General features: G+C 38.4%; 1 protein-coding gene across 5 annotated transcripts in view; it reads right to left on the bottom strand.

Annotated features, from left to right (window-relative positions):
- LOC108136797 (myosin-I heavy chain) overlaps positions 1-24,433 on the bottom strand; it is a 1,412,760-nt gene that overhangs the window by 1,268,782 nt on the left and 119,545 nt on the right. For all 5 annotated transcript variants that reach the window (XM_041710095.1, XM_041710096.1, XM_041710097.1 and 2 more), the window contains exon 3: positions 20,689-20,751. In XM_041710095.1, coding sequence (XP_041566029.1) covers positions 20,689-20,751 — 63 coding nt within the window. The remainder of the gene's footprint in view (positions 1-20,688; positions 20,752-24,433) is intronic.

The raw sequence follows: 24,433 nt of genomic DNA, 5'->3' as shown, positions 1-24,433 counted from the left end.
AAAAGCAAGCAGTGCGAGCAATCATGCAAGCATGAAACGACGATAACTAACGGTATACAGAGGACTTTATAAACAGGCCGATCGCAGGAAGCTGGATCAGTCGTTTGTACCAGTAAACAAGTACCAGTCATCAGTGGATCAGAAATCGAGTAACCAAGTAATCAGTGAAACAACGTTAAAATGATGTGGAGGAGCAAAATTGCTACGTCGAAATGTTCTGGACATAGACTTTGAAGTCTCCGAATTGAGACACAGGTAGCATCATACGGATAAGTCAAGGAGCTGTGTCAGGCAGAGTTGCACAATCGACAAGGAACCGTGGCCTCGAAGGGGAAGTTGTCAAGAACTAGCTTCCGTACTACGTACTGCCTTCTCCAGTGCGAAGTAAGGCGTACGCCTGATTGACCTGCGAGAGTTGTACACGTCCTTGTGCGACTAGCCAGAAAGAACGCGCGTTGAATCGGCTGGTTTCTCGAAAGGCGTATGCGTTGAGAGCCAAGCAGTTCACTTCCAAAATCCGAGATCGGCAGCTGACCGAATTTTCGAGAGCCAAAGACCCTGCGTCTGGTCCTGTAGAAACTACCAGAGAGGAGAGCGATGACATTGAGGACGACAAGCCTCAAGCGACGGGCGAGAAGCAAACGTTCGATTACTTCAACATTTACAAGTCAGCGGCGAAAAGGCTAGGTTAAAAGCGTCCGACTAGAACCTAGCGTTTGTCTCAGGGAACACGCTGGCGGCTTCCGGTGTACACCTGAACCGTCAGGAAAAATCTGAGCAGACCAGGACAGCAGACTGCGGCTGCGAAAGGAGTACCTTGAGAGCACAGTACCCGTTCACTCTAGTCTGAAAACAGTGACGCTTATAGTCGCTAGTAGAAGGAACCATAAACATACCGAGCGCAACCAGGAGCAGAAACAACCCGGATCGTGAAAAACGCCAGAGCATCAGCGTCATGGCCGCTCAAGCTATTTGCCATTATCATTGTCATGAGGGTCAAGTCGGAAAATAAAGATCCTTTTGTATAACCCAACTTTCTCTGCGTTCTTGGTGGGAAGAACACATACAACTTTTGAGCTAGTAGCACGATATTCGTAGCGAGCAGAATAGACAAAATCAATTCGTTACATATGGCGCCCAACACGTGATAGTGCTGACAGTAAGAATCAGCAAGAAAATTATAGATTTTCATCCTTAAAAGAGAAGATTCTTTTTACCTGGCAGCCAAGCTTGGCGTTACTCTGGCATCCATCCTTCCATCCATCCATCCATTCAAACTAAAATGCGAAAGAACTGATTGCCAGTCAACTGAGGAAATATCGCTTCTGATAGAATGAAGGACGCTTTCAGTGAAAATGAACTTGGAAAAATTATTCCTGATAGGTAAATTACATTCAGCTACGGAAAAATTAATATCAGAACTAAGAAATACTAAATCTAAAAGCTAATATAAATCATTGAATTGTATAATATAAATCATTAATTTGTAATAAGCCCACACTGAATAGATCGTCGATGAAAAGAACCCCATGAGACTCTCGTCCAAGCAAGGGATGACAGGTTAAAGTCACCACTAACGCAGAGATGCTGTTGGTCCAGTATATTATCATAGATATTGGTCACGTTCTCCAGATGGGCCTTGTAAAGAGAATAGGTACTCTTCGGTGGTATATAAGACGCCACAATTAGTAGCGTATCCACTGGTCCAATAACTGAAACATCCACTTGATCCAGAAGGGTGTCTTCATTGAGAAGACCAATAGACAAACATCTCAAGCTGCGACGAACAGCCACAATTACGCCTCTGGCGCATTGTGTTTTGGTACCATATCTGTCCTTGCGATAGACTTGATACAAGTTGAAGTCGAAGTACTCTTTAGTGTAAAAGTTCATTTTGAGCCAGGTTTCAACTAGGACTATGACATCAATGTTGCCTTGGGATGTAGGAAGATATACTTGTTCCGCTTTTGTCCGCATTCCAGAGATATTTTGGAAATAGATTTTAAGTGGGGATGTGCTTAAAATGGAATGATTGTAAATCCTCGGGGTCGCCACCAGCTGATTCGTGTTGTTCATGTTAATGCATTGCAGTGCATGGGGAGTAACAGCAACTCCCGATCCTAATGTTTTAATTCCGCTGATCGTCCTTAGTAACGTCGTAACTTTAATCCATAGATTATTTTCGGAATTAATTGCGCTGCATTCGCAAAATATATTAAAAATATATATTAGATTTCTCGAAAAAAGAGAAGCCAGAATTTAAGAGCGATGGCTCTAAGCTTAAAGCGGCCACTTCCAAGAGAGCAACTTTTAGAGAACATAGCCATAAAAGCGAGCGATGTTGTTGTTCATCCATCAGCTGATCAGAGAAATTAGCATAGACTTCTACTCCCAAACACACATTCAGAGTCTCATGAAATCCAGAACAGCTATACGAAACGGGCGGTAAAAATTCCAAATAAAGTTGTAGTTGTAGCATCATTGCAGAGAGCTCGACTCCGGAGAGCGGACAAAGAGCATTGACATTATAACGATGACTTAGGAGAACCTCGGTATTTATTTCATCGAAGATATATACGCATAGAGAAAAACCACGTAAAATGTAGAAAACGCAGCTTGCAGTTGTGTTGGTGATAAGCTTTGCGAGCGATGTGAGTGTTCGCGACGAAACGATGAGCAAGTAAGCACTAACAACAAAACACAATTAAGAATTACATAAATATCCGTGCAATAATAGAGGCGCCTTTTCTAAATCACTAACGCACAATCAAACTTAAACCACAAAAATATAAAAGAAAAACTGACACATATTTATATATGAAAGCCGACTCGAAACGCGACTTTGTTTCTCGAATTACGTCGGTCACTGCACGCGGTCTTTTCGTGTACTTTTGGGTATTTTATTTATTTGCATTTATAACGCAATAATATTTTTGCTGAGAGTGTCTTTGGCTCCTATTTTTATCGTATTGTTACTGTTTTGGTATCTCCAGGATGAATTGGTAGAATCACTTTTTACTCAATTTGTTCACAGTGAATTTATGAACCCAGAATGTTTGGGCAGGAGCTTCCAGACTATGCGAGTATCCTCGTCAACGGAAAACACTTCAAGCTTCCAGGCTCAGGTTTACTTTTATTTTAGTATTGAAGAACTTTCAGTGACCAGCGCTGGGCGACGGGTTTATATGAGCGCTGGCGGCCGGCCGAGCTGTCCTTGTTGATCAAAGATCCTCCTCGGGTGTCCTAGACATGCCCACTTGAGAATATTGTGTTCCTATCTGCAAAGCATCGTTTATATCGGGCTCAGCTTGGTTTGTTACGTTTTTATTCTTTTCCGCCGTACTCTCCCCTTTTCTGGCTTGCCAGCCTGTTATATAGAGGTCTAGGGTTTGGAATGGTGAAAGGTGAATTCCACTGCTCCTATTCAAATTCCGTTTCATAAATAAACTGTTCTCATAATTGCACTCATAACAATTTCACGGACTAAACCACTTTTTCCCTCAACTTGGGTGCAAAGTCAAGCATTCCGTTGTCGTACAATAACCTATGGTGTCGGATATCACATTACAGAGCAATGAACCCGGTTGACTTGGAAATGATTTTAATTCAATTATGGGAAAGAGTTTGAGCCTAGATATATTGTGAAACACAAAACTATAAAGTTTGGGTGCACTTACTGATTACTTGAGTCATTGGGTGGTTTAGATGTTGTATGGCTTGAGAAATTTTTGTACTAGACATATTAGTCTATTAGGCGTATATAACATCTCTTTGAAAACATATAAGGTGAACGATCCAGAAACACTGATACTGGACGAAGAGTACGAAAAACTAGACAGACAGCGGGAAGCTTTTGTTCAAAAGAACAAGCTTTCGCAGAAGTTGGCAGAACTAGCACAAATCAAGTGCAGGAGGTGTAAACAGTGGCGGAAAACAAGCACCTCTCAACGGCCAATGGACACCACCCAAAGTGATCGAGCAGAGGCAGCAAATAAACTTCTTATGGAAACTCAGAGCCCGCATTCCATACAATCCTGGCTACCAGAGCACACATCCACCTTATGAACCCTCAAAAGTCTGCCGACGATGTGACGGGCGTGGACACTGGTTACCAGGGTGCTACTGTTCTGCTGGATATTGGGTTGGGTAAGAGGAGAGGAGATGGAATTTCCTCACATCAGACAGCGCGAAATTAAGGTGTGCCGGACATAAGGTGGTAATCCCCGAGGGGCAAAGGACCAATGGATGGCTCGAGGAAAAGTTGTCAGTGTCGCTGGTCAAACACACATTTAAGAAAAACGGCATTACAAAATTCCTGGATACCGAGCTCGCGGAATTTCGAACATAGCCGACGACAAGCCAATCAAGCAAAGTTAAAACCCAATGAACCCGAAAGTGCAAGGGGAAATCAATGCAAAAGTCGACGAGTTGCTACAAATGGGATCCCCAACCGTCAAGGTGAGGAAGAGGCCAATGAAAACTGTGTGTCGATTTTATCAGATCAACGCCAAGTCCTTAAAAGAAGCATACCCAATTCCTAGAATAAACTAGTCTTTTAAGTCTCTAGTGTCAAGGCTAAAGTATTTAAATGTGAAAGAAGTCTTGCTCTGTAACGGGTGGCTGTGTTAGTGATAGATGTTCAAATAGAATTAATTTTAAGATGATTTTGAGAAAAATTATAGTGTTTCGTGTATAATATGGGGCGTTTACCATGTGTCTTAAAATTTTATGGAAGTATTAGAAACAATGCCCCAAAAGTGAATGCCCCAGAATAGGGTGGGAATTAGTATTGGGAAGCACTCATCGCCAGAAACGCAGTGTCATCAGCATACGTAGCTGTGAGAGTTTGTCTACATCTAGGCGAAGGAAGATCTGATGTGAAAATGGTATAGAGAACTGCACACTTCCTTGAGGAACTCCAGCCAGTATAGGCCCTGTTGCACACTTTGATCTTTGAACCTCTACCAGAAACGTTCGGCCCACAAGAAATTAACGGAGAAGATTGAAGTATGTCAAAGGTGGGCTTAAGCTTATGGAGTAAGCCGCAGGGCCAAACACGATCAAAGGCTTGATTCACGTCCAGAAATACTACGCAGCAATACTATTTCGTCTCAAAGGCTTTCAGAACAAAATTAACCACACGATGCATCTGTTCCGCAGCATCATGCAGACTCCTGAAACCAAACTGGTGATCAGGGATTGCGTCATGGAATGTATAAAAACTTAAAATTGTTTGCGATCGAAGATCTTGAAGAAGGTCGGTATATGTCTAAACATATATATATATATACTTGTATTTGTAGTCAAGCATATGTTTATACATACCAATAGGCACATTTTTCTGATATGAAGCAGATTGGACTTCATCAAGAGCTACCGTAGCAGCAGTATTCCGTTGCCAAGTCAAAAGGGTCAGCCAATTGTTTGATGTTATCATCTGTTAGCAGATGAGACTTTAGCGGCAGACTTGACAGGTCGTTAGCGGAAACATCAATCAGTGGATTGCTCATGTTCATTACGATTCGTAAGATGATCCTTAAAACGATCAATTTTGACCCAAAGCGGGAGTGTTCTTGGCTTAGCCGTATTGGTCGAAACAGCGGTGCATAAAAGAATTTCAAGCGGAATGTGATCAGAGTTGAGTTCAGTCGAGTCATGAATAGTCAAACAGTTTGATGAAATACCCTTGTAGGCAACAAATCAATTGCACTTACTTTTCCTCCTGGTATATGACGGAAAGTATGTAGGTCTTCCAGTAGCTAGAACTTGTAGATTAGAAGAAGTAGAGCAGTTCAACACCTCTTGGACACGAGCGACAGCAGCCCCAAAATTGAATATGAGCATTCTAGAACCAGTTATGATGAATCTGTTGCAAAATCCACTAAAGAGTTGTCTAAAGTCCTAAGCCGACCTGTAGGCAGAAGATGGAAGCTAAAACCAAATCACCTAAATCTGTGCTCAAAGTAATTGGAGCGGCCTGAAAGTTCGCAGATGAGTTAGTGCTGTAAGTAGAGTATTAAGACTGAGATTGCAGCTCCTCCGCTTGGACGGTCTGACGGATGATTGACCGTAAAAAGGTCATAACCAAAAATCCTAAGATGTGAACTTAACAGTCATTCAAATCTTACGATTTTTGGTTATGACCTATTCATTAATCAGCATGACCTCAATTGAATAATAGGTAATGTAGTGCTCTAGCTCAAAATTTTTGCCGATGAGACCAATATGGATACATATACATATGTGAAAAAAGAAGTTCCCGGACTACCTCAGGGAGGGAAGCGCTTTATATGGCAGAAAGCGAAGATGCGGCAGCATTAAAGCTCTTTGTCCCACACATTCGACCTTATCACGACTTCACAGCTGGACGTGTGGGAAGTCAAAAAACAAATGCATGGCTGATGGAACGCTATTACTGGCCACGAATGAATAACGACTCCTGAGCACACGTTCGGAAATGCGATACATGCCTTAAATACAAACCAGATTCTGTTGAATATGCGATACATGCCTTAAATACAAACCAGGTTCTGCTTACGCACAGCAACGGCAGAAACACTTATAAAAGCATTCCGATAAAGAATCGTTGCTAGGTTCAAAGCCGCAAAGGTATCAATAACGTACAGTTTGCCAACCGAGCATTCAAAAAATTCCTCAGCGTGATGAGCATTGAGCAACCATTAACAGCGCCATATACACTGCAGGAAAATCCGACAAAAAGAGCGAACCGAACCGAAAAAACAATGATAGCGCAGTTTGCAAGACAGAACCAGAGGTATTGGTACGAGAATTCAGAGTCAACAGGATACTTCCCGTGTTTTCTCACGGAGGGTCGAGAGCCTCGGCTGCCCAACGCACTAGAGCAGGGAGAGCATCGATGGTTGACGTATTCGATGATTTCGATATTTTGAAAACAAATAGTTCTAACTGTATTTAACCCTTTAAGCCATACAAACAAGTAAAATGTTAGCCAAATCTGCAGGATCAGCACTCTTCAAGTGCAAACGTAATTTGACCACACACGCCATCAGCGAATGATAAGTCGCGCCAGCTTATTCCCACAGTTGGCGACAGCAACAATTATATCCATGTATGGACATAACATCTAAGCTAAGCTAAAAACAGAGGCCGAGCACTCAAGAATTGAAAGCGAAACGATTAACATAATAAAGAGCTAATAATAATAAATTATCAAAAGTGACCCAGTGACAATCCTCGAAGAACCCTGCAAAATAGAAGCCGCCGGCCAACATCGCTTAGGAAGATGATTGCTAATAATAATTAAGCGAATTAATTCAAACATTTTCGGCTGACCCACTAAACGTCTATAAATCTCCGAAGAAGATATTAATATATTAATTAAACGGCACAGGATAGAACGGAATGAAAAATATCTGAGTGAGTAGAGTGCGATAATGGGAAGACGCGGAGGTGTGAACAATAAAATCAAGAAAAGAGTAGCGCACATAAATTGGTTACTCTACAGCAGTTCAACCCCTCCAGCGTGGGCTACAACACCAAAATCGCAACTTACTCACAACAAAGAAAATACCAATTATAAATGACAAAATATTAACGAAACCTCCATCCCCAAGAGTGCCCAAATATCGTAAAAATGGCCCTGCTGACTGCCCTTGACCCTTAGGGTACGTTCACTGTTAGTACACTTGCCACAGACCGGCGACGCCTAACTGATGACTGGAGAACTGGACCAAGGTACAACACAACAAGCGCGGTAGGCACAACGCCACCTACGCCATCGAGGGAGCATTAGCGTGCCAGAGACCGGCGACGCCCAGCTGATGCGGAAGGGTCCCGTAATTTCAACAATTTTTAATAATATTAGTATATGCATTTGTCAAATTGAGCGGAACCCTCTCTGCCCTATTAGAAGTATAGCCCGTAAAGCTATACAAAAATAGGCAGGAAAATTGTAAAATTATAAATAAATTTGAAAAAAAGTCTTAAACTCTTAAAGCAAAAAAAAAATTATATATACACATAAAAATGAAATGAGAATAAATAGTATTAGTAAAATTTATATAACAAATAATGAAACGCCAGATTTAATTGACAACCAAGAGATAAAATTTAATATCATACAAAAAATGGGTCTTATAGAGACCAAAACAGTGGATTCCACTGCAAATGTAATTAATAAAGTAGAATCTAATAATGTTACCATGTATCTTACAAATATATTGTTAATGATTATTGTTGCTATTCTGTGTGGAAATTTTATCTGCAAATTATATTTGTTTCACAATAAATTCCTGATAAAAGAGCATCCAAAGCAAAGCTAATAATTTAGACAAAATCTAAAAAAAAATATGTATCAGAACAAAAACAGCAATTGTTATTATCACTATAAAAAAAAACAATTTTACGTGCGATTTATGATAAAAATAAATGACAAAATAAAATTAAATATTCACTTAATCTGTAACGAACTGATTTTCTTTATTATCTGCTCGCTACGAATGTCGTGCGGCTAGCTCAGAAGATGTAAGTGTTCGTCCCACCAAATTTATATATACGTGACCGCCTCCAGCTATCTCGACCAGCTCCGCTCCTTGTTGGCGACTCGGTAAGCTGCCGTTCTGGGACTCTAGCGGTGGACCGCTGTGCTCTCAACGCATACGCCTTTCGAGACACCAGCTGAACAAACGCGCGTCCTTCCGGGCTAGTCGCACCAGGACCTTGTACAGCTCCTGCAGGACGATCAGGCATACGCCGGAGTTCGCCAATGCCGTCCTTGTAGGCAGGTAGCTAGTTCTAGACACTTTGCTTCTGAGCCCACGGTTCTTCGTCGAAGGACTCTATTTTTTCACTTTGTCGGACTTGCCGGGTGGGATGCCAAGCTCAAATCGCGACAGAAGTTGTAACAAAACGCCTGGACTTAGCCGTGTGATGCCGTAAGGACCTCAGCTACCTGTGTCTCAATTCGGAGACTTTAGCTCTAAGTCCCGAACGTCTCGACGTAGCGATCTTGTTTCCTTGATGACTCCGCACGGCTTTTCTTGCTCCTTCACGATGTTTCACTGGTTACTTGTTCACTTGATGACTGTTACTTGTTGACTTTGTAGAATCGACTGATCCAGCTTCCTGCGCTCGGCCGGTTTATATAGGCCTCCATTTACCGCTAGTTATCGGCGTCTTCTTGCCTCCTGGTCCAAATTAATTTAGAAATTAAATATTTGGAAACCTTCAATTTAGAATCCTCACCTTTAGGACATTGCACTAAAACACAAAAAGCAATCGTATTGTCCACCCTTCCCGGTGTTCAGGTGAAATCAGTTGTTAAGGACCACCCAATGTTAGGTAAAACGCTTTTATTGGTAGTTTTTAAAAAGTAATTTCTACAAATAATGGAATGTGAGAAACTATGTAAAAAATAGAGAGAACAAAATATTTTTGATATATCTTATAGGTCTTTGACGAAAAATAGGTCGATTCAGAAAAAAACATAAACAAACATGAAGAAATATAAGTAACTTGCTACAAGAAAGCTCGTTCACTTATATATGACCAACGATACAAGTTAGAAAAAATACATTGGTCCCAAGTATATACATTTTTCAATAAATACAAATTTGATAATTTGTAACAAACTGATTTTCTTGGTTTATCCGCTCGCTACGAATGTCATGCGGCTAGCTCAGAAAATGTTAGTGTTCGTCCCACCAAATTTATATAAACGTGACCACCCTATTGATCAGTGAAAACGCCAACTTAACCCTTGGCCTGGGTTTTGTATTGACAATGGGAAAATATACTCCGCCGCTAGGTTGTGTGTCTCCCTCGCCGGTTTCGCTCGCGATGCCTTCTGTTGCCTTTGGCTCGGCGGGATAACAGGGCTTAGGGATGAGTCACCGTTCCCAGACTAGGGTAAATAGGCACTGTGCTCTTAAGGCGTACACCTTTTGCAGCCGCAGCCTCCGGTCCCTTGCTCTGTCCCGGCCGGTCGCACCGGACGTCGGCTCAGTCTCTACCTGACCGAAGTCCGCCAACGCAGTCCCTGGGTCAAACGCCAGGTTCTAGACGAACGCTTCCACCCTACCCTCTCTGCCGCAGACTTTAGAATCCCCCGTATTTATATACCTCCGGATGTCTCGACTGGCTCCGCTTGTTGACGTAGCGCTCCTGATTCGGTAAGCTGCCGTTCTGCGACTCTAGCGGTGAACTGCTGTGCTCTCAACGCATACGCCTTTTGAGACACTAGCAGAACAAACGCGCGTCCTACCGGACTAGTCGCACCAGGACCTTGTACAATCCCTGCAGGACGATCAGGCATACGCCGGAGCACTCCAATGCAGTCCTTGCAGGCAGGCAGCAGGTTCAAAACCACTATTCTTCTGAGCCCACGGTTCCTCATCGAAGGACTCTATTTGTTCAACTCTGTCGGACACGCTGGGTGGGATGCTAAGCTCAAATCGCGACAGAAATTGTGACAAAGTGCCTGGACCTGGCCGTGTTATGCCGTAAGGACCTCAGCTACCTATGTCTCAATTCGGAGACTTCAGCTCTACGTCCCGAACGTCTCGATGTAGCGATCTTGTTTCCTTGATGACTCCGACGGCTTTACTTGGTTCTTCACGTTGTTTCATTGGTTACTTGTTGACTTGGTAGAAAACGACTAATCTAGCTTCCTGCGCTCGGCCTGCTTATATAGGCCTCTGTTTACCGCTAGTTATCGGCGTCTCCTTGCCTCCTGGTCCAAAGTCCACGGTGCCGGTCCGTTACTTCCTTCTGCCTACGGCCCTTCGCTGCTCCCTTGTATTTCTGTCCCGCTCGGACTCTCCCTATCCTTGTCTGGTGCTCAGGGCACCACTCTCTCTGGAGGCACTTCCGTTACTACGGGCGAATTCACCGCGTAACTGGTAACTGGTAGGCCATTGCTTGCATGCGCTTACTCTGCTTGCTTTCTAACTTGTTAGAAGTTATTCAACTCCTCACGAAGTATAAAAGAAAACTATAGTTTGGATATAACAGTTCCGACTATCCTAAACACACCACTGACATAAGAAGAACCGAAATCAATAGAAGCTGAAGAAAAATTAGTATACATGACAAAGGGACCATACGAACAAATTGCTATAGAAGTAATTTAATCCAAAATAATTGGGTCAACGCTTTACAAGGTCCAAAATGAGCTTACAATTGATGCAATAATCACTAAACTCCAAACTCCAATTCACTAACGAACTTGATAGCCTTCGCAAATTACTAGAAGCATCTTATATCGACGAAGGACTAAATGCAGAACAGGCTGACAAATTCAGCATTAATAAAGAGTTGCGAAAGCGTAACAACTAAAACAATTTTGGAAGTTAGCTCATTCAATAGTATGAAGAAATTTCATATGCGGCAGAAATAACTTCTACCAGGGAAATAATCGCGGTAGAGGCCAATATTACCAATATAATAATAATCGAAATAATTATGGCCAAGACCAATATTAAAACCAATATAATAACAGGGGAAACCGAAGAAGTTCTTTCCGAAAAAAACTCAAATAATAGAGGAAACTCAAATGCTCAAGTGAAACAGAACATGAAAACTAAAAAATTTACTGATATATTCGGACTAGAAAAAGAACCTATATCCTTAAATAATTTTTATGAACAAAAATTAAGATTGAAGGATGACATTCCAGTTTATAAAAAGAAAAAAAGAAAGAAAAAAGAAATAGATACCCAAGTTGAAAAACTAATTAAAGATGTATCAGAATACAATAGCCCATGACTTTATGTACCCAAAAAATCAATTCCTGGAACAGAAGAGAAATTATGGAGATTAGTTATAGACTACCGACAAATAAACAAAAAGTTATTAGCAGATAAATTCCCATTACCTCGAATTGATGATGGATGTCTGGATTTAATGTACGGATTTCATCAAATGAATTTAGAAAAAGACTCCAGGCACATAACTTAATTTTCAACGAGCTCTGGTTTATACCGTTTCAAACGATTACCCTATGGTATAAAAATAGCCCCTAATTCATTTCAGAACCATCACAAGCTTTCCTTTACACGGATGACCTGGTGGCAATAGGTTCTGAAAGTCATATGATCATAAATTTAACTAACGTATTAAACCTATGCCGAAAACACAATCTCAAACTACAACCAGAAAAATGTTCATTTTTTATGCACGAAGTCACATTTTTGGCCATAAATGCGCAACGAAAGGAATTTTACCTGATGATAAAAAATATAACGTAATAATTTAATACCCTGTCTCTTCTGAGGCAGATGAATCAAGAAGATTTGTAGCTTTTTGCAACTATTACAGACGTTTTATACCAAATTTTACTCACAACTTAAGACACTAAACTCTGCTTTGCAAGAAAAATGTTGCATTAAATTAGACATCTGAATGTCAAAATACCTTAAAAATGCATTAATTCAACCAACTCTCTTACAATACCCAGATTTAAATAAAGAATTCAGTATAACAACAGATGCCTGTAAACAAGTTTGCGGAGCAGTTTTAACCCAGTCATATGATGGGGTAGACTTCCCAATAGCATACGCCTCTAGAACATTTTCAAAAGGCGAAATTATTAAGTCAACAACTGAACAAGAATTAGCAGCAATACATTATTGGGCTGTAAATCATTTCAGAGCATATGTTTATGGTAAACCATTCACGATTAAGCCTTTAACATATTTATTTCCATGAAAAACACAGCTTCTAAATCAACAAGAATGAGACTAGATCTAGAAGAATTTCAATTTACAGCAGAGTACCTTAAGGGAAAGAACAATTATGTGGCAGATGCCTTGTCAAGGATAAGCATCGAAAAATGGCTATCGCATGGCTATCGCATGGCTATCGCATGGCTATCGCATGACCCTCAATTATGAAAAAATATTGATCAATAAACAAATGGTGACAGTTTTCGTGATTTTTCGTTTTTTTTTCCACATTTTTTCAACATTAACTGCTTTAAATTGTTATTAAATATCAATTTACAATAAAGGCCGAGGGTCATGCAATAGCCAGGTCTTTTCTGAACATTTAAATTTTTATGAAATTGGCCCAGTAGATCGGCTGAAATCGTGGCGACCACCAAAAAAAACGCGTTTCGAGATAAACGCGTTTAAAGTTTGAGTACGGGAAACACATGCCTTAGTCGAAAGAAAATAATCGTACCTCTAATCAGCAATGCCTGCTCCATACAAAACCCCTTCTTCGTCCTCATAGAATAGAGCTCGTTTTCACGTGACCTGCCCGCTCTCATCTGTGTTCGATGTTCTTTTGAGGCCAAAGTTATGAAACTGAGAAAACGCTATGACAAGGCGGCCGACTCAACGCGCCAATTGTGCGATTCGAGAGCTCGCGGCCTTGTGGCGAAAAAATCATTTTTCGGCCACTTCTGTTACCGTCTGCGGTTAAAAAGGGTTTCTAACTTATTTCTAAGGGCATATAGTGACTGAAAATGAAAAAAAAAGAAATCCATTTTTTGAAAATTCTAAACCTGATAAATACCTGACTATATTTGAATCCTTTATTCTGAAGTACGGTCCAATACATACATTTATTACGGACATGGGAACCGAATATAAGAATTCAGTAATCAATTATTTATGTAAATATCTAATCATTGAAAACATAACTTCTACCGCACACCACCAAAAGACTTTAGGTACAATCGAAAGAAGTTACAAAGCATTTAACGAATACGTTAGATCATACATCTCGTCCGACAAAACAGATTGGAATGTTTGGCATATTTACTTTGCATATTGTTTTAACACTATACACTCTATGGTACAAAACTAATGTCCATATGAGCTTGTGTTTAGTAAAATGCCTAAATTTAATATTTCATTTAACACTAATGACAATATTACACCTCTATATAATATAGATGATTATGCCGAGGAATCAAAGTTCCGACTCGAGAATGCATATAAAAGAGCGAGATCAATGAACAAAATAAAAAACAGTAAAAGCAAATATATAACAAGCATATTAAAGATTTTAAATTGGAAGGAGATTAGGTTTTTTTTTTTTTAAAAACGAAACAGGTCATAAAATAAATAACCAGTATTTAGTATTTATATAGTACATAGTAATTAAAATCAATCAAAATGACAATATAAAAATAAATGATAGCCCGATAGCCAAGCTATCTCAGACAATCCCAGAGTATGGCTCGAGGCCACATGTTAGGGCATGTTGTAACAACGTAATTACAATTGATCCTCATAGTTTTTTTTTGCGAGTGCATTCCATGCTGAACCAGCATCGACGACCCTCGAGCGGGGTAATGAATAAAACAAACAAAAGATAAAATAACGAGAGACAGAGGACACTGTGAAGTGCAGGCGGCGAAACACCGATATTGGCCAATACAGTAACCAGAAACGAATTGGTCAGAGTCAGCAATTCACAAGAACATACATACAGAAGGCGATGGGTGTGAGCAGCAATTAATACAAAGTCCAGAAGTGGGACATTAACCCAGAAAACGGGGAAATGCTGTACCTAAGTGGGAACACTTAGATGAACCGGAAGCAATACCACCGGTATTAAAGATCCCCCACCTTAGGATCGAGAGAACAGTCCAAGATAATTGAGAATCGGGAGTCGAAACTGAAACGACCGCGGAACCACGTTAATTTTACTACCACCGAAAATAGTAATTGTGGAGGCCCTATCCGAGTGATCGAATTTAGAACCCGATAGAAACCCACTATTTATATATCATGGGATCTACAACCTCGACGGGATCCGACAATGCGGAAAACGTGGTAAACAACGTCGAAATTGTAGATCGCAAGTGCTGTTTTCACTCTTCTCTTCCTCGCAATTCGTATCGCAAAATTGCGAAAACCTTTTTTTCTGTTTGTGAAAAATTACCAACATTGCTCCAGTCTAAGAAATGTCAATTGACATAATTTTTTGTATATAAAATAATTCAACAATTTATTAATAAAGTTAAGTGAATTTGCAAAAATATATATATATTTATGCATATGTGTATAGTTAAATTTTCAAACCCAGATTACCACAACGAGAACTCTCGTCGATGGAAATAAAAAGGAGTAAGTGAGTTGCGTTCGACTTAATGTCAAGCGAACATTTAAACAATTTAAACATTTATATATATATAATCCTCATACATTAATTTTAGAGTCATGTAATATCCATATTATTATTTTTTTAATTAACTCCAAATATAATTCTTAAATTTATATTCATTCCTAATAAAAATATTATATACACCGTTTACAATATTTCTTAATTTTATTAATTTGGCACCTTAATATACACTTTCATTTGTCAATTAAATGTGGTGCTTCGCATCAACATAAAATTTATCCGATCAATAGTAAGTAATTATCAAATAAATCAATAATTAAATTTCATCTAATTCCAGCAACATATAAATAAATTGAATCTAATAAAAATAAAATCCAATTTAAACAATTTTAATTCAAATAAACTAAATAAAATAAATACTCAAAATAGAATTAAATAAATTAAATTAAATAAATTTGAATTTTCCATATTTTTTAAAATGTATTTTCCAACAAACCAAACGATTATCTATTGCTCGGTGATTACATATATCCTGAAAAAAATTTAACCTCATTCTGGGTAATTAAAATTTTTTCTCACTGAAGCTTATTCTTGATCCATAAATAGCAGTATTTAACGGGGATATTTTTACACACTCCCGAGCTAATAGGCCCAGTGAAACGTCACAAATACTTTACAAATACACTGCAAAAATAATAAATGCATCCCGTTTCCACTGGGTATTTAAGTTAACTAAGTTAACCGGGCGACGGCAATGAACGATCGTCCGAAACCTCGCTCCGGCCAAACTGCTGACACAGCGTCTGGCCGGAAGCTCGTGCATAGCCGGCAAGCACTGCCCATTGGAATGGCCGCTATGAGTCTCTTTCTTTGTTAGCCTTAAGTTCAGTTCTGATTTAAATTCAATAAAGAGCACATCGCTCATAAAACAAACTCCGGCAACCGCCGTTAAAAAATGTATCATTTGAACACTGACTGAGTCTCTAGGCCAGCAGTGAACGGAGGGCCTACCCTCCCAACATAATCTTCCTAAATCATATTTTGGGAAATCTTAGGCCAGCCTGCTAAGAGCCAGCAGCCAACAACCAACAACCAACAACCAGCAGCCTGCAGCCAGCAGTCAGCAGCTAACAAACAACAACCAGCAACCTAAAAGCAGATGTGGACCTGACGTCTACCTACACCGAGAGGACAGGAGAAGCTACCGTTCATCTCACTAATATTCTAGTTTATATAATTTTAATATTGATTTCCAGAATCATTTACCGATTTTTTTTTGCGAGTTTAGCTGCACAAATCGACTAAATAAAAGAATGCATTATTCCAGTTCCATAGTTCCAAGCCATCGAGCAGCGAGAGGCTTCGAAAAGTTCCATCTGATGTATTGTTTTTATTCCTCCTGTCGGGATCTCGTTTCCACCGTTCCAGCGAAGTCGTGCTCGGTCTAAAAAACAAATAGTTCAGCTCTTTGGCATTCTAGTGCAGGTGCTAACAAACCATCGCCTACTCCAAAATCAAAATTGAAAGTTTCAGATCGCTAGCTTTTTAGCGGAGCTCGCAAACGGTAGTGAAACAGATAGACAGCCGGATCTAGCTATATCGACTCGTCTAATGATCCTGATCAAGTACATATATAATTTACGGGGTCTGAAACGTCTCCTTCACTGCGTTACAAAACTTCAATACCCTCTGCAAGGGTATAATAATAAAAAAGAAAAAGTTAACACTTGAATGACGTCGGAACAAGCGTTACTTGCTACAGCACGCGTTCAATTTAAATTTTTTAATGGAGTTTTAAAACAATGGTTCACAAAGCATACAAGTTCGGAAAAATATATTTTAAGATTACCGAAAAATCGATACCAAGTGGAGATTAGTGTAGTGTCTTCTACAGGGTAATGCCTATCAAGGCACAAGGTAAAGCTTTCAGTGACAAGTAAAAATTCTCAGAAAGTTTTAAAAATGGAAGCACTTGTTCTTCCAACTATAATGGGGACTCTTGCAGTTAACGCAGTTAATATTGACAAATCAAGGTGGAAGAATTATAAGTTGGCTGATTCCGAGCTTAATAAGCCGGGGAATGTAGATCTGATTATTGGGACAGGCTTATAAGCTCACATTCTGCATATTGGAGTGGATAAAGTAGATGGCCCCATAAAACAGATTTTGGGTGGATTGTCTCGGGAGGTAATAATCGACAATTTTAGCAATCCGTATATTATAAATAATAAAAGTGCCAAAAGTAGCAGGCTCAAAGCAGAGTTTGTGAACTAAATTGGCTGTGAAGTAATGTCAACGATTTGGCATGTGAGTGACGACATCTCAAGCCAGGTAGACCAGCGAATATTAGATTTGTAGAAAGACAGATTTTTAATTAGCATTACTTTTGTCAAAAGCAATACTTTTTTGTTCATTAGCACATTTTTAAAAAGTAATGTATTGTTTTTTTTTTCAATTGCATTACTTTTTTAAAAAGTAATGAATTGTTTTTTTTATTAGCATTACTTTTTTCAAAAATAAAGAATTGTTTTTTCAGTAGCATTACCTTTGTCAAAATCAATGGATTGACTTTTCAGTGTACTTAATTATTTAGCACTACTAATAGTTTATTTAGTATTATTATTTAGTAGTATTTTGCGAAACTTGTGAAGAAACTATTTCGAAAGCACGACGACGAAAAGAAGTGGTAACGATGACGTTCGGCTGATCACTATCTTTAATATTTCAATAATTTCTCTTAGAACCTAACTTATGCTACGACGAGATACGGGGCGAATCCGCAAGAGCGAACGGACGAAAGCTTTATTGGCTCCCGCTCTCGCCCTACAACTAGTGATTTCAAATACAAGCGCCAAGTGCGCAAACATTAACGATAATGATAAAGTAATTCAATGTTTAATTACAGAATTCTGGTCAACGTCAATTTTCATTACAAATTCGATAAATTAAAAAAAAAAACTTTGAGGACAAGGTATAATTTCCGTTAAGAAAGTCCTAAATACCTTTAAAATGGTTAAAAAAAAGGAAACGAATCGATCAGAGATTGAACATAATATACCGATGTTTAACCATCAGGACTACGGACGGGCTTTATAATAATCTTTGTGTTCTTTCAACGGGTTTGTAATTTGTAATTTGACGAAAAAGTTGGAAGCGCACGCACACATATACACATCGAAAAAATAGAAATATTAATAAAATATATCTCCCTTCTACCGCTCTCTCATTAAACTTCAAACAAAACAAAATATATTTTTGTATGGGTTGTCGCATCTATGTATTGTATAATCTTTGCTTTAAAAAAATCAAAAGGTTATGTAAGCTTATCTTTGCATCAAAAGGTTACGGTTTTAAAACTATATTTTTCTAAGTTTAAATCTTAACTTTTGTCTTAATTAATATAGTTAGGTAAGGTATGTTTGTTTGTGCGCTAGACTTAAAACCATATTTAACACGCTTCTCCTTGAAGTCGATAGTTAACATTGTAATTTCGCTATGAAAATATTCGTGAATATTCTAATAATACTTATTTTAATACTTTCTCATCTTTGTTTCTTGGTATTAATTCTCTAGTTAATACATCTTGTTCTGTGTTTACAATTACATTTTGGTCATTACATTTTTATTCGCTTAAAATTTGGTTAATTTGTTATGAACTGTTATTTAAAAGCTCATTTCCAATTTAATTTATATTATGTTTGCGTTGTTCGATGGCTTAACTGTATTTTGATTTGAACACTGAAATTTTGAGTTACTCAGCCTTGTGAAATCAGTTACTAATCCTGACCTTATCTAATCAGTAAATCGTTTGATTATTCCCTTGTTCGACAGTATGCAGCAATATGAGCGAAAGCCGGTCTGTTCATTAATAATAGCCGGAATCCTTCTTTGAAACTCAAAGATCTTTTACCCTTATTACTTGACTTATTTTTGTCTGGTTTTTCAAGTATTGAAAATCAATCAAATCTGGTTCGCAAAGAGCGTCCGAGAAAAATTTCAGTTTAAAACATGCTTTAATTTTTGCAAAACTGATTTTAAATCGTAAATGTGTTCCGACATATCTTTACAAGATACCGTTATATCATCTAATTACAACACAAAAAATGGAATACCTCCCAATAAACTTTCCATTGTTTTTTGGAACATAGCAGGTGCAAGCTTAACCCTAAAAGGTAATTAATGTTATATATGTGTTGACCAAGTTCATAAAAGTTGTGATTTTTCATTAAGAATTATTATATGCATTAGACAAATCTAGCTTTGAAGTGAAGCAAAGATTTCGTCAATCAAGGAAGGGAATAATTAAAGTCTGATAAATATTTATTTAACGTAACTTTATAAGATTCTGAGTCCCCACTTGGTTGTAGTATCGGCACATGTTGTGTACACCATTCGCCATCAATTGCAATTAAATTTCTTAAATTACTTTCAATTTTATCTCTCCTCGCTAGTGGAACTAGACGCGGCTTGAAAAATGTTGGTTTGGCATTGCTATCAACAGGTAATAATATTTTTGCTATTTTATAATCACCAAGATTATTCTCAAATAATTCTAAAAATTCGTTTTAATTTTGCTCAGTAATTATACTTGATTGATCAGATAACAATAATTGAATTAACTTAAAAGTTCGAAACTAAATTCCCTCAAAAAATCACTTCCAAACAAAGGAGTATAGTTGTTATTCGTGCCCATTAGTTTGACTTTTTTCTTGGTATATATTGCAAACTGCACGGAGTACCTCAGTCACAAACTACATTAATAGATACTTCATTCATTTTTATAGACACTGTGTATAGATCAGTTCAGCTGTTTGATTTGTTTTGCGTGACAATGTAAAAATAATATTTGTAAGAATCATCTAAACTATAAGAATCAGATTTACAGCTTTTCCTATCTTTCCACATATGGAAGCCAAATGTCCAATTTTCCAACAGTATTGGTTCGCTTATATTGGCAGTCAATTAATCGGTGATATCGCCATCTGCAGTGTAAGCAAGCTCCAGTTCTACTAGGACGAGTATTCGGTTTCTTTTGTTCCTTCTGGTCATAATTGTAATACTTGTGCTGAGTTCCTGTTCTGCATATTGCCCTTAAAATAATTTACTTGTGTTTTACTGTTAAGTTTCCGTCAAATGTGTTTCATTTCTTAACGAACGGCATCATCGATTTTTAGTTTTTCAACTTCCTCACAAGTTCGTTCGAAAATGTTGCTGTTGACGCCCATTACAAATCGATCCAGAACAAATGCCGATAAATAATCTTCAAACATCGCGAGTTTTTTTCTCTTGCATGCCATTCTGATACAGTTTACGCTTACCGAAGAATATTGTCGGTGGCTTAACGCCAAACTATATTTCTATCAAAACGTTACGGTTGTAAGCTTATTAGGTAGGCATTAGTGTACGTTATAAAGTCAAGCTTTTGGTTTAAGTATAAGAATAAGCAATATTGTTTGCGCACTAAGTTTAAAACAATGTGGCTAAAGTTACGGGGAATATAAATATGAGAGGATTACCCAACAAAAGAGTTAGGGAAAATAATGTTTCTTATATCGTTAAATATTAAAAGTAAATTTTCCTTAAAAATATGTCCAACTGGACTCCACTACTATGTTTTACCCTTACACTTACCTTATTGTATATATTAATGGTTTTATAAGGATTTACAGCTATAAGTATTGAGCCAGTATAAGTCTATGATTTTTTCTGGTATAGGAAACCAATCTGAATTGTTTGTCTGCGTTTTTAAGAGAGCTTTTGCCACAAAATTAGTGTTCTAAATTAACGTATACTTTTTAATACTTTATTTTTACATTTAGACTGTTTACATAAGTTCCAGTACTGTTGAGTCTTGTTTTACGATACCGCGCAATTAAGGATTTGGTTAATTTATTTTCTACCTGCCAGTCTGGGGAAGTCTTTTAGTTCAACATGACCACCACCACATTATTAATCTATTTCACTCGTCGTTCTCTTCAAGGTCGGTGTGAGAAGCGTGATTCGCGATATCGGAAACCTCTCCTACTATCTCTTTAAGAAAATAGAGTCCGGCATCTTCTAGATATGGTACGAATACGACACCAAGAATGATTTTTTATGCGCTTATGCTAAATAATTACATCCATTTGCATTTTGTAGAAAAAATAATCGTCAATATTTTGCTGTAACCATTACTCGTGTGATCAAATGGTGACAAATAAAAATACTCAATATAAGTGTAAAATTTAATAAAGATATCTTCATAAAACATATTTAAAGTTAATGTTCAAGAACAATACACAGTTCTTCAAAATGTAAGAAAATGCAACTGCAATCCCCTAATATGCTTAAGTGCTAACTTTAAATTTTCGCATATATTAAAATTTTTTTTGGGGACTAACAGTTTATAGCCGAAATAAGTATATTGTTTCGGTATAGGTTTTGCGAAACTCAATCGAATTTCATTAAGCTGGGGTCAATAAGAAGTAAGTTCTGGTTAACAGATTTCGGTTTCCGCATAGTACGGAGCCATATATCTAAATTGGATTAAAGACCGCATTGTACCACAGTACTTTGTACTTGAGTTTATTAACGGGCGTTTATTATCCAGTGTAGGTAGACCTCTAGTTTTAAAAATCAGTAGATTTCTTTTAGCTTCAATATTCTTACGCCAAGCAGTCTGTCCAGGTGAACTCCAAGGTATGTTACTTCAGTTGCTTTTGGAATGTTGATGTTATTTAATGATAGTAAGGGAAAATAGAAAATTTAGGGTAAAAGTGACATGTTTGCACTTTTGCTCGTTTACATGTATGAGCCAATCGGCTAGCCATTTTTCCATTAGCGAGATGAGCTTATAAGGTCTGCGTTGCTATTGCAGGCCACTTAGATCCACTTAGAATGGCATCATCATCAGCAAACGGTTTACGGTACGATCATAAAGAACGCTATTTTAGGGAACTCCAGCTTGAATTGGATGATATTCAGAAAGAACACCTTTGCATCGTACTGCAAAACATATTTCCTGCAGATATGACGCCAATATATGAATTAGGCCGTCCAACCAAACGCTGCCGAAAGCCTGGGCGACATACAAAAACAAAGCGGAGCAATAATATCATCGTGTAAATGCATTTCGTACTTCAGAGGTTATCCGGTTTACATGTTCAATGATGCCGTGTTTTTGTGAAGGCCATATTGGTGCAATGGGATGGCATTATGGGTCTGAAAGTGCGGCTTAATACGATTCTGGAGCTACTTTTAAAATATCTTCTATAGACACGGCAGGAGGCTGATTGGTCTTTAAGACGATGGTTGGGACTTGTCATTTCCGGCTCTGTGGATCATTGTGATGACAGACTTCCTCCATTACTGAGTATAATAGCCCAATTTCATCATGCTGTTACATATTATAATGAGAAAATATACTGAACTGATTATTGTTGAATTAAGAGCTCCAAAAGAAGATTTTGCGTACACATAAAACTCCTCCAGCGTTTGCTGCTTTGCAACCATAAAGCAATAGGGCGCTAATTTCAGGACCTTGGTTCGATGTCTGTTGCTGCGTTATTCCTGCAGTGGCTTGCGAAGGTGTCGGCTTAGGCCCTGAGGCATGTGAGACAGGGCACCCTATGTAGTTGGCAGTGTGGTTTTCCCCACAGTTGCTAAATTTTTTGGCAGAAAAGTCCTCCTTAAGTGCAGGGTGCAGTACGGTCTCGTATGCCTACATTCCTGACAATTCGTGCACTGGACGGAACCGTTCCGTTTGTGAGGTTCCTCAATGGTGATTCCGCAGTGCAATAGGTATTGAAGTTTGTAAACTGGGGTGAACTTCATTTTTTTCAAGTGCATATTTACAGGCTCCAGTTATACTTTGAACATTGTCTGGGGAATTTTATTTCTATTTATTATATTCATGGTCAGTTTGACGTCAAAGCCCTTTTCTTTAAGTCCCGCTTTTATCTCATCGATCGAAACTGTTGATTAGATTCCTTTCATTACCACTTGTAGTCCTTTGCTTCTTTTCAGTTGGTAGGTGTAGTAATTTATTTTTCGTTGTTCGAGAATTTAGCCACTGTTCGATGGTACTGTTTATCATTTACTTGAACCTTGGTTTTATTTAATGGAAGTGACGTAAAATTTATGTTCGTCAATTTGATCAGTTACTTTTTAAACAAATTCTGCACAATTTGCCTGGCGAATATATAGGGGTGGCGGCCTTAATCGTCATCGTCGTTTGGCTCACTAAGAATCGAGTACCTATTTTTTGTCAGCGTTTTACTTGGAGTAGTTATTTAAGTAGTTCTGTTTACTTTTGATGAATTATTTTTCTTCTTCGATTGTGGGCTTAGTTTCCTTTTCAACTTCACATAGCGATTGATTCAAGTTTGTAATACCGCTCCGTTTGCCCTTTTATCCATCCTTTGTTTGAGTGGGTTGGAGCTTGTCAGTAAGAACTGACGTTACCGGACGCGGTGTTATTCCAGTTGACGTGGTTGCATTGGGCACGGCTCATTTTGTATTTTGCCGCTTGGGCACAATAACGCTGGAGAGAGTGATTTAGCACGCTCAGTGTCCGCTTTCAGTGTTGCAGATTTTTTGGTGCTTGTAACTCATTCGCTCTTATAGAGAAGTAAGCGTTATTTCTGATTGACGAGAACCGACGTTCGTCTTGTTGGTGAGCGTTGCTCATTTTTTTTAACTTTGCTTTTAGACCTTGCACTGTTACACGTCGTCTCTTTTTTTTTACACTATCATTTAACTATTTTTTATTGAAAAATTTCAAAATTATCATTATATTATAGTACTCTAATTATATTTTTAATCACACGGCAGAGCGTTACAAAATGCGCCCGATGTTATTGAGTGTTTTAAGTTAATCCAAACGAAAGATGACGGCAGCAAATCTGGCAGGAAAAAGGCACGTTTAGTATCGAAGGACTACGCACAAAAGCCAGGATAGGATTTTTTTGAGACCTATTCACTTGTGGGTTTACATCAGTCCGACTTTTGGCAGAACTCTCTGCAGAGTAAAACATGGAGGTTCATCAAATGGACGTAGTTACGGCGTACCTGAATGGTGAGCTTGAAGAAAAAGTATTCAGGGAAATCCCAGACGATTTAATAAAGCAGTCTTTATATGGACTCCGTCAATCAGGACTACGTTGGTACTGCTAGCTCACAGCAAACTTAAAAGAAATCGATCTCCACCTGACCAAACAAGACAAATGCTTGTTTGAAAAATAAGAGAAAGGAAAACTTTTGCTGGTTAAGATTTACGTTGATGATTTGTTTTTGCCATCAAATCATCCATTATGACTGCGTGAGACATAGGAACATTTATCGAAAGCATTGTGAGGAGTTGAATAACTCCCCACAAGTTAAGAAGCAAGCAGAGTAA

The sequence above is a fragment of the Drosophila elegans genome, unplaced genomic scaffold, assembly GCF_018152505.1.
Source record: "Drosophila elegans isolate 14027-0461.03 unplaced genomic scaffold, ASM1815250v1 contig_767, whole genome shotgun sequence".
In the NCBI taxonomy this organism is placed as follows: Eukaryota; Metazoa; Arthropoda; class Insecta; order Diptera; family Drosophilidae; genus Drosophila; species Drosophila elegans.
The sequence above is the reverse complement of the archived record's forward strand: the minus strand, read 5'-3'. Positions and strand labels throughout refer to the sequence as shown.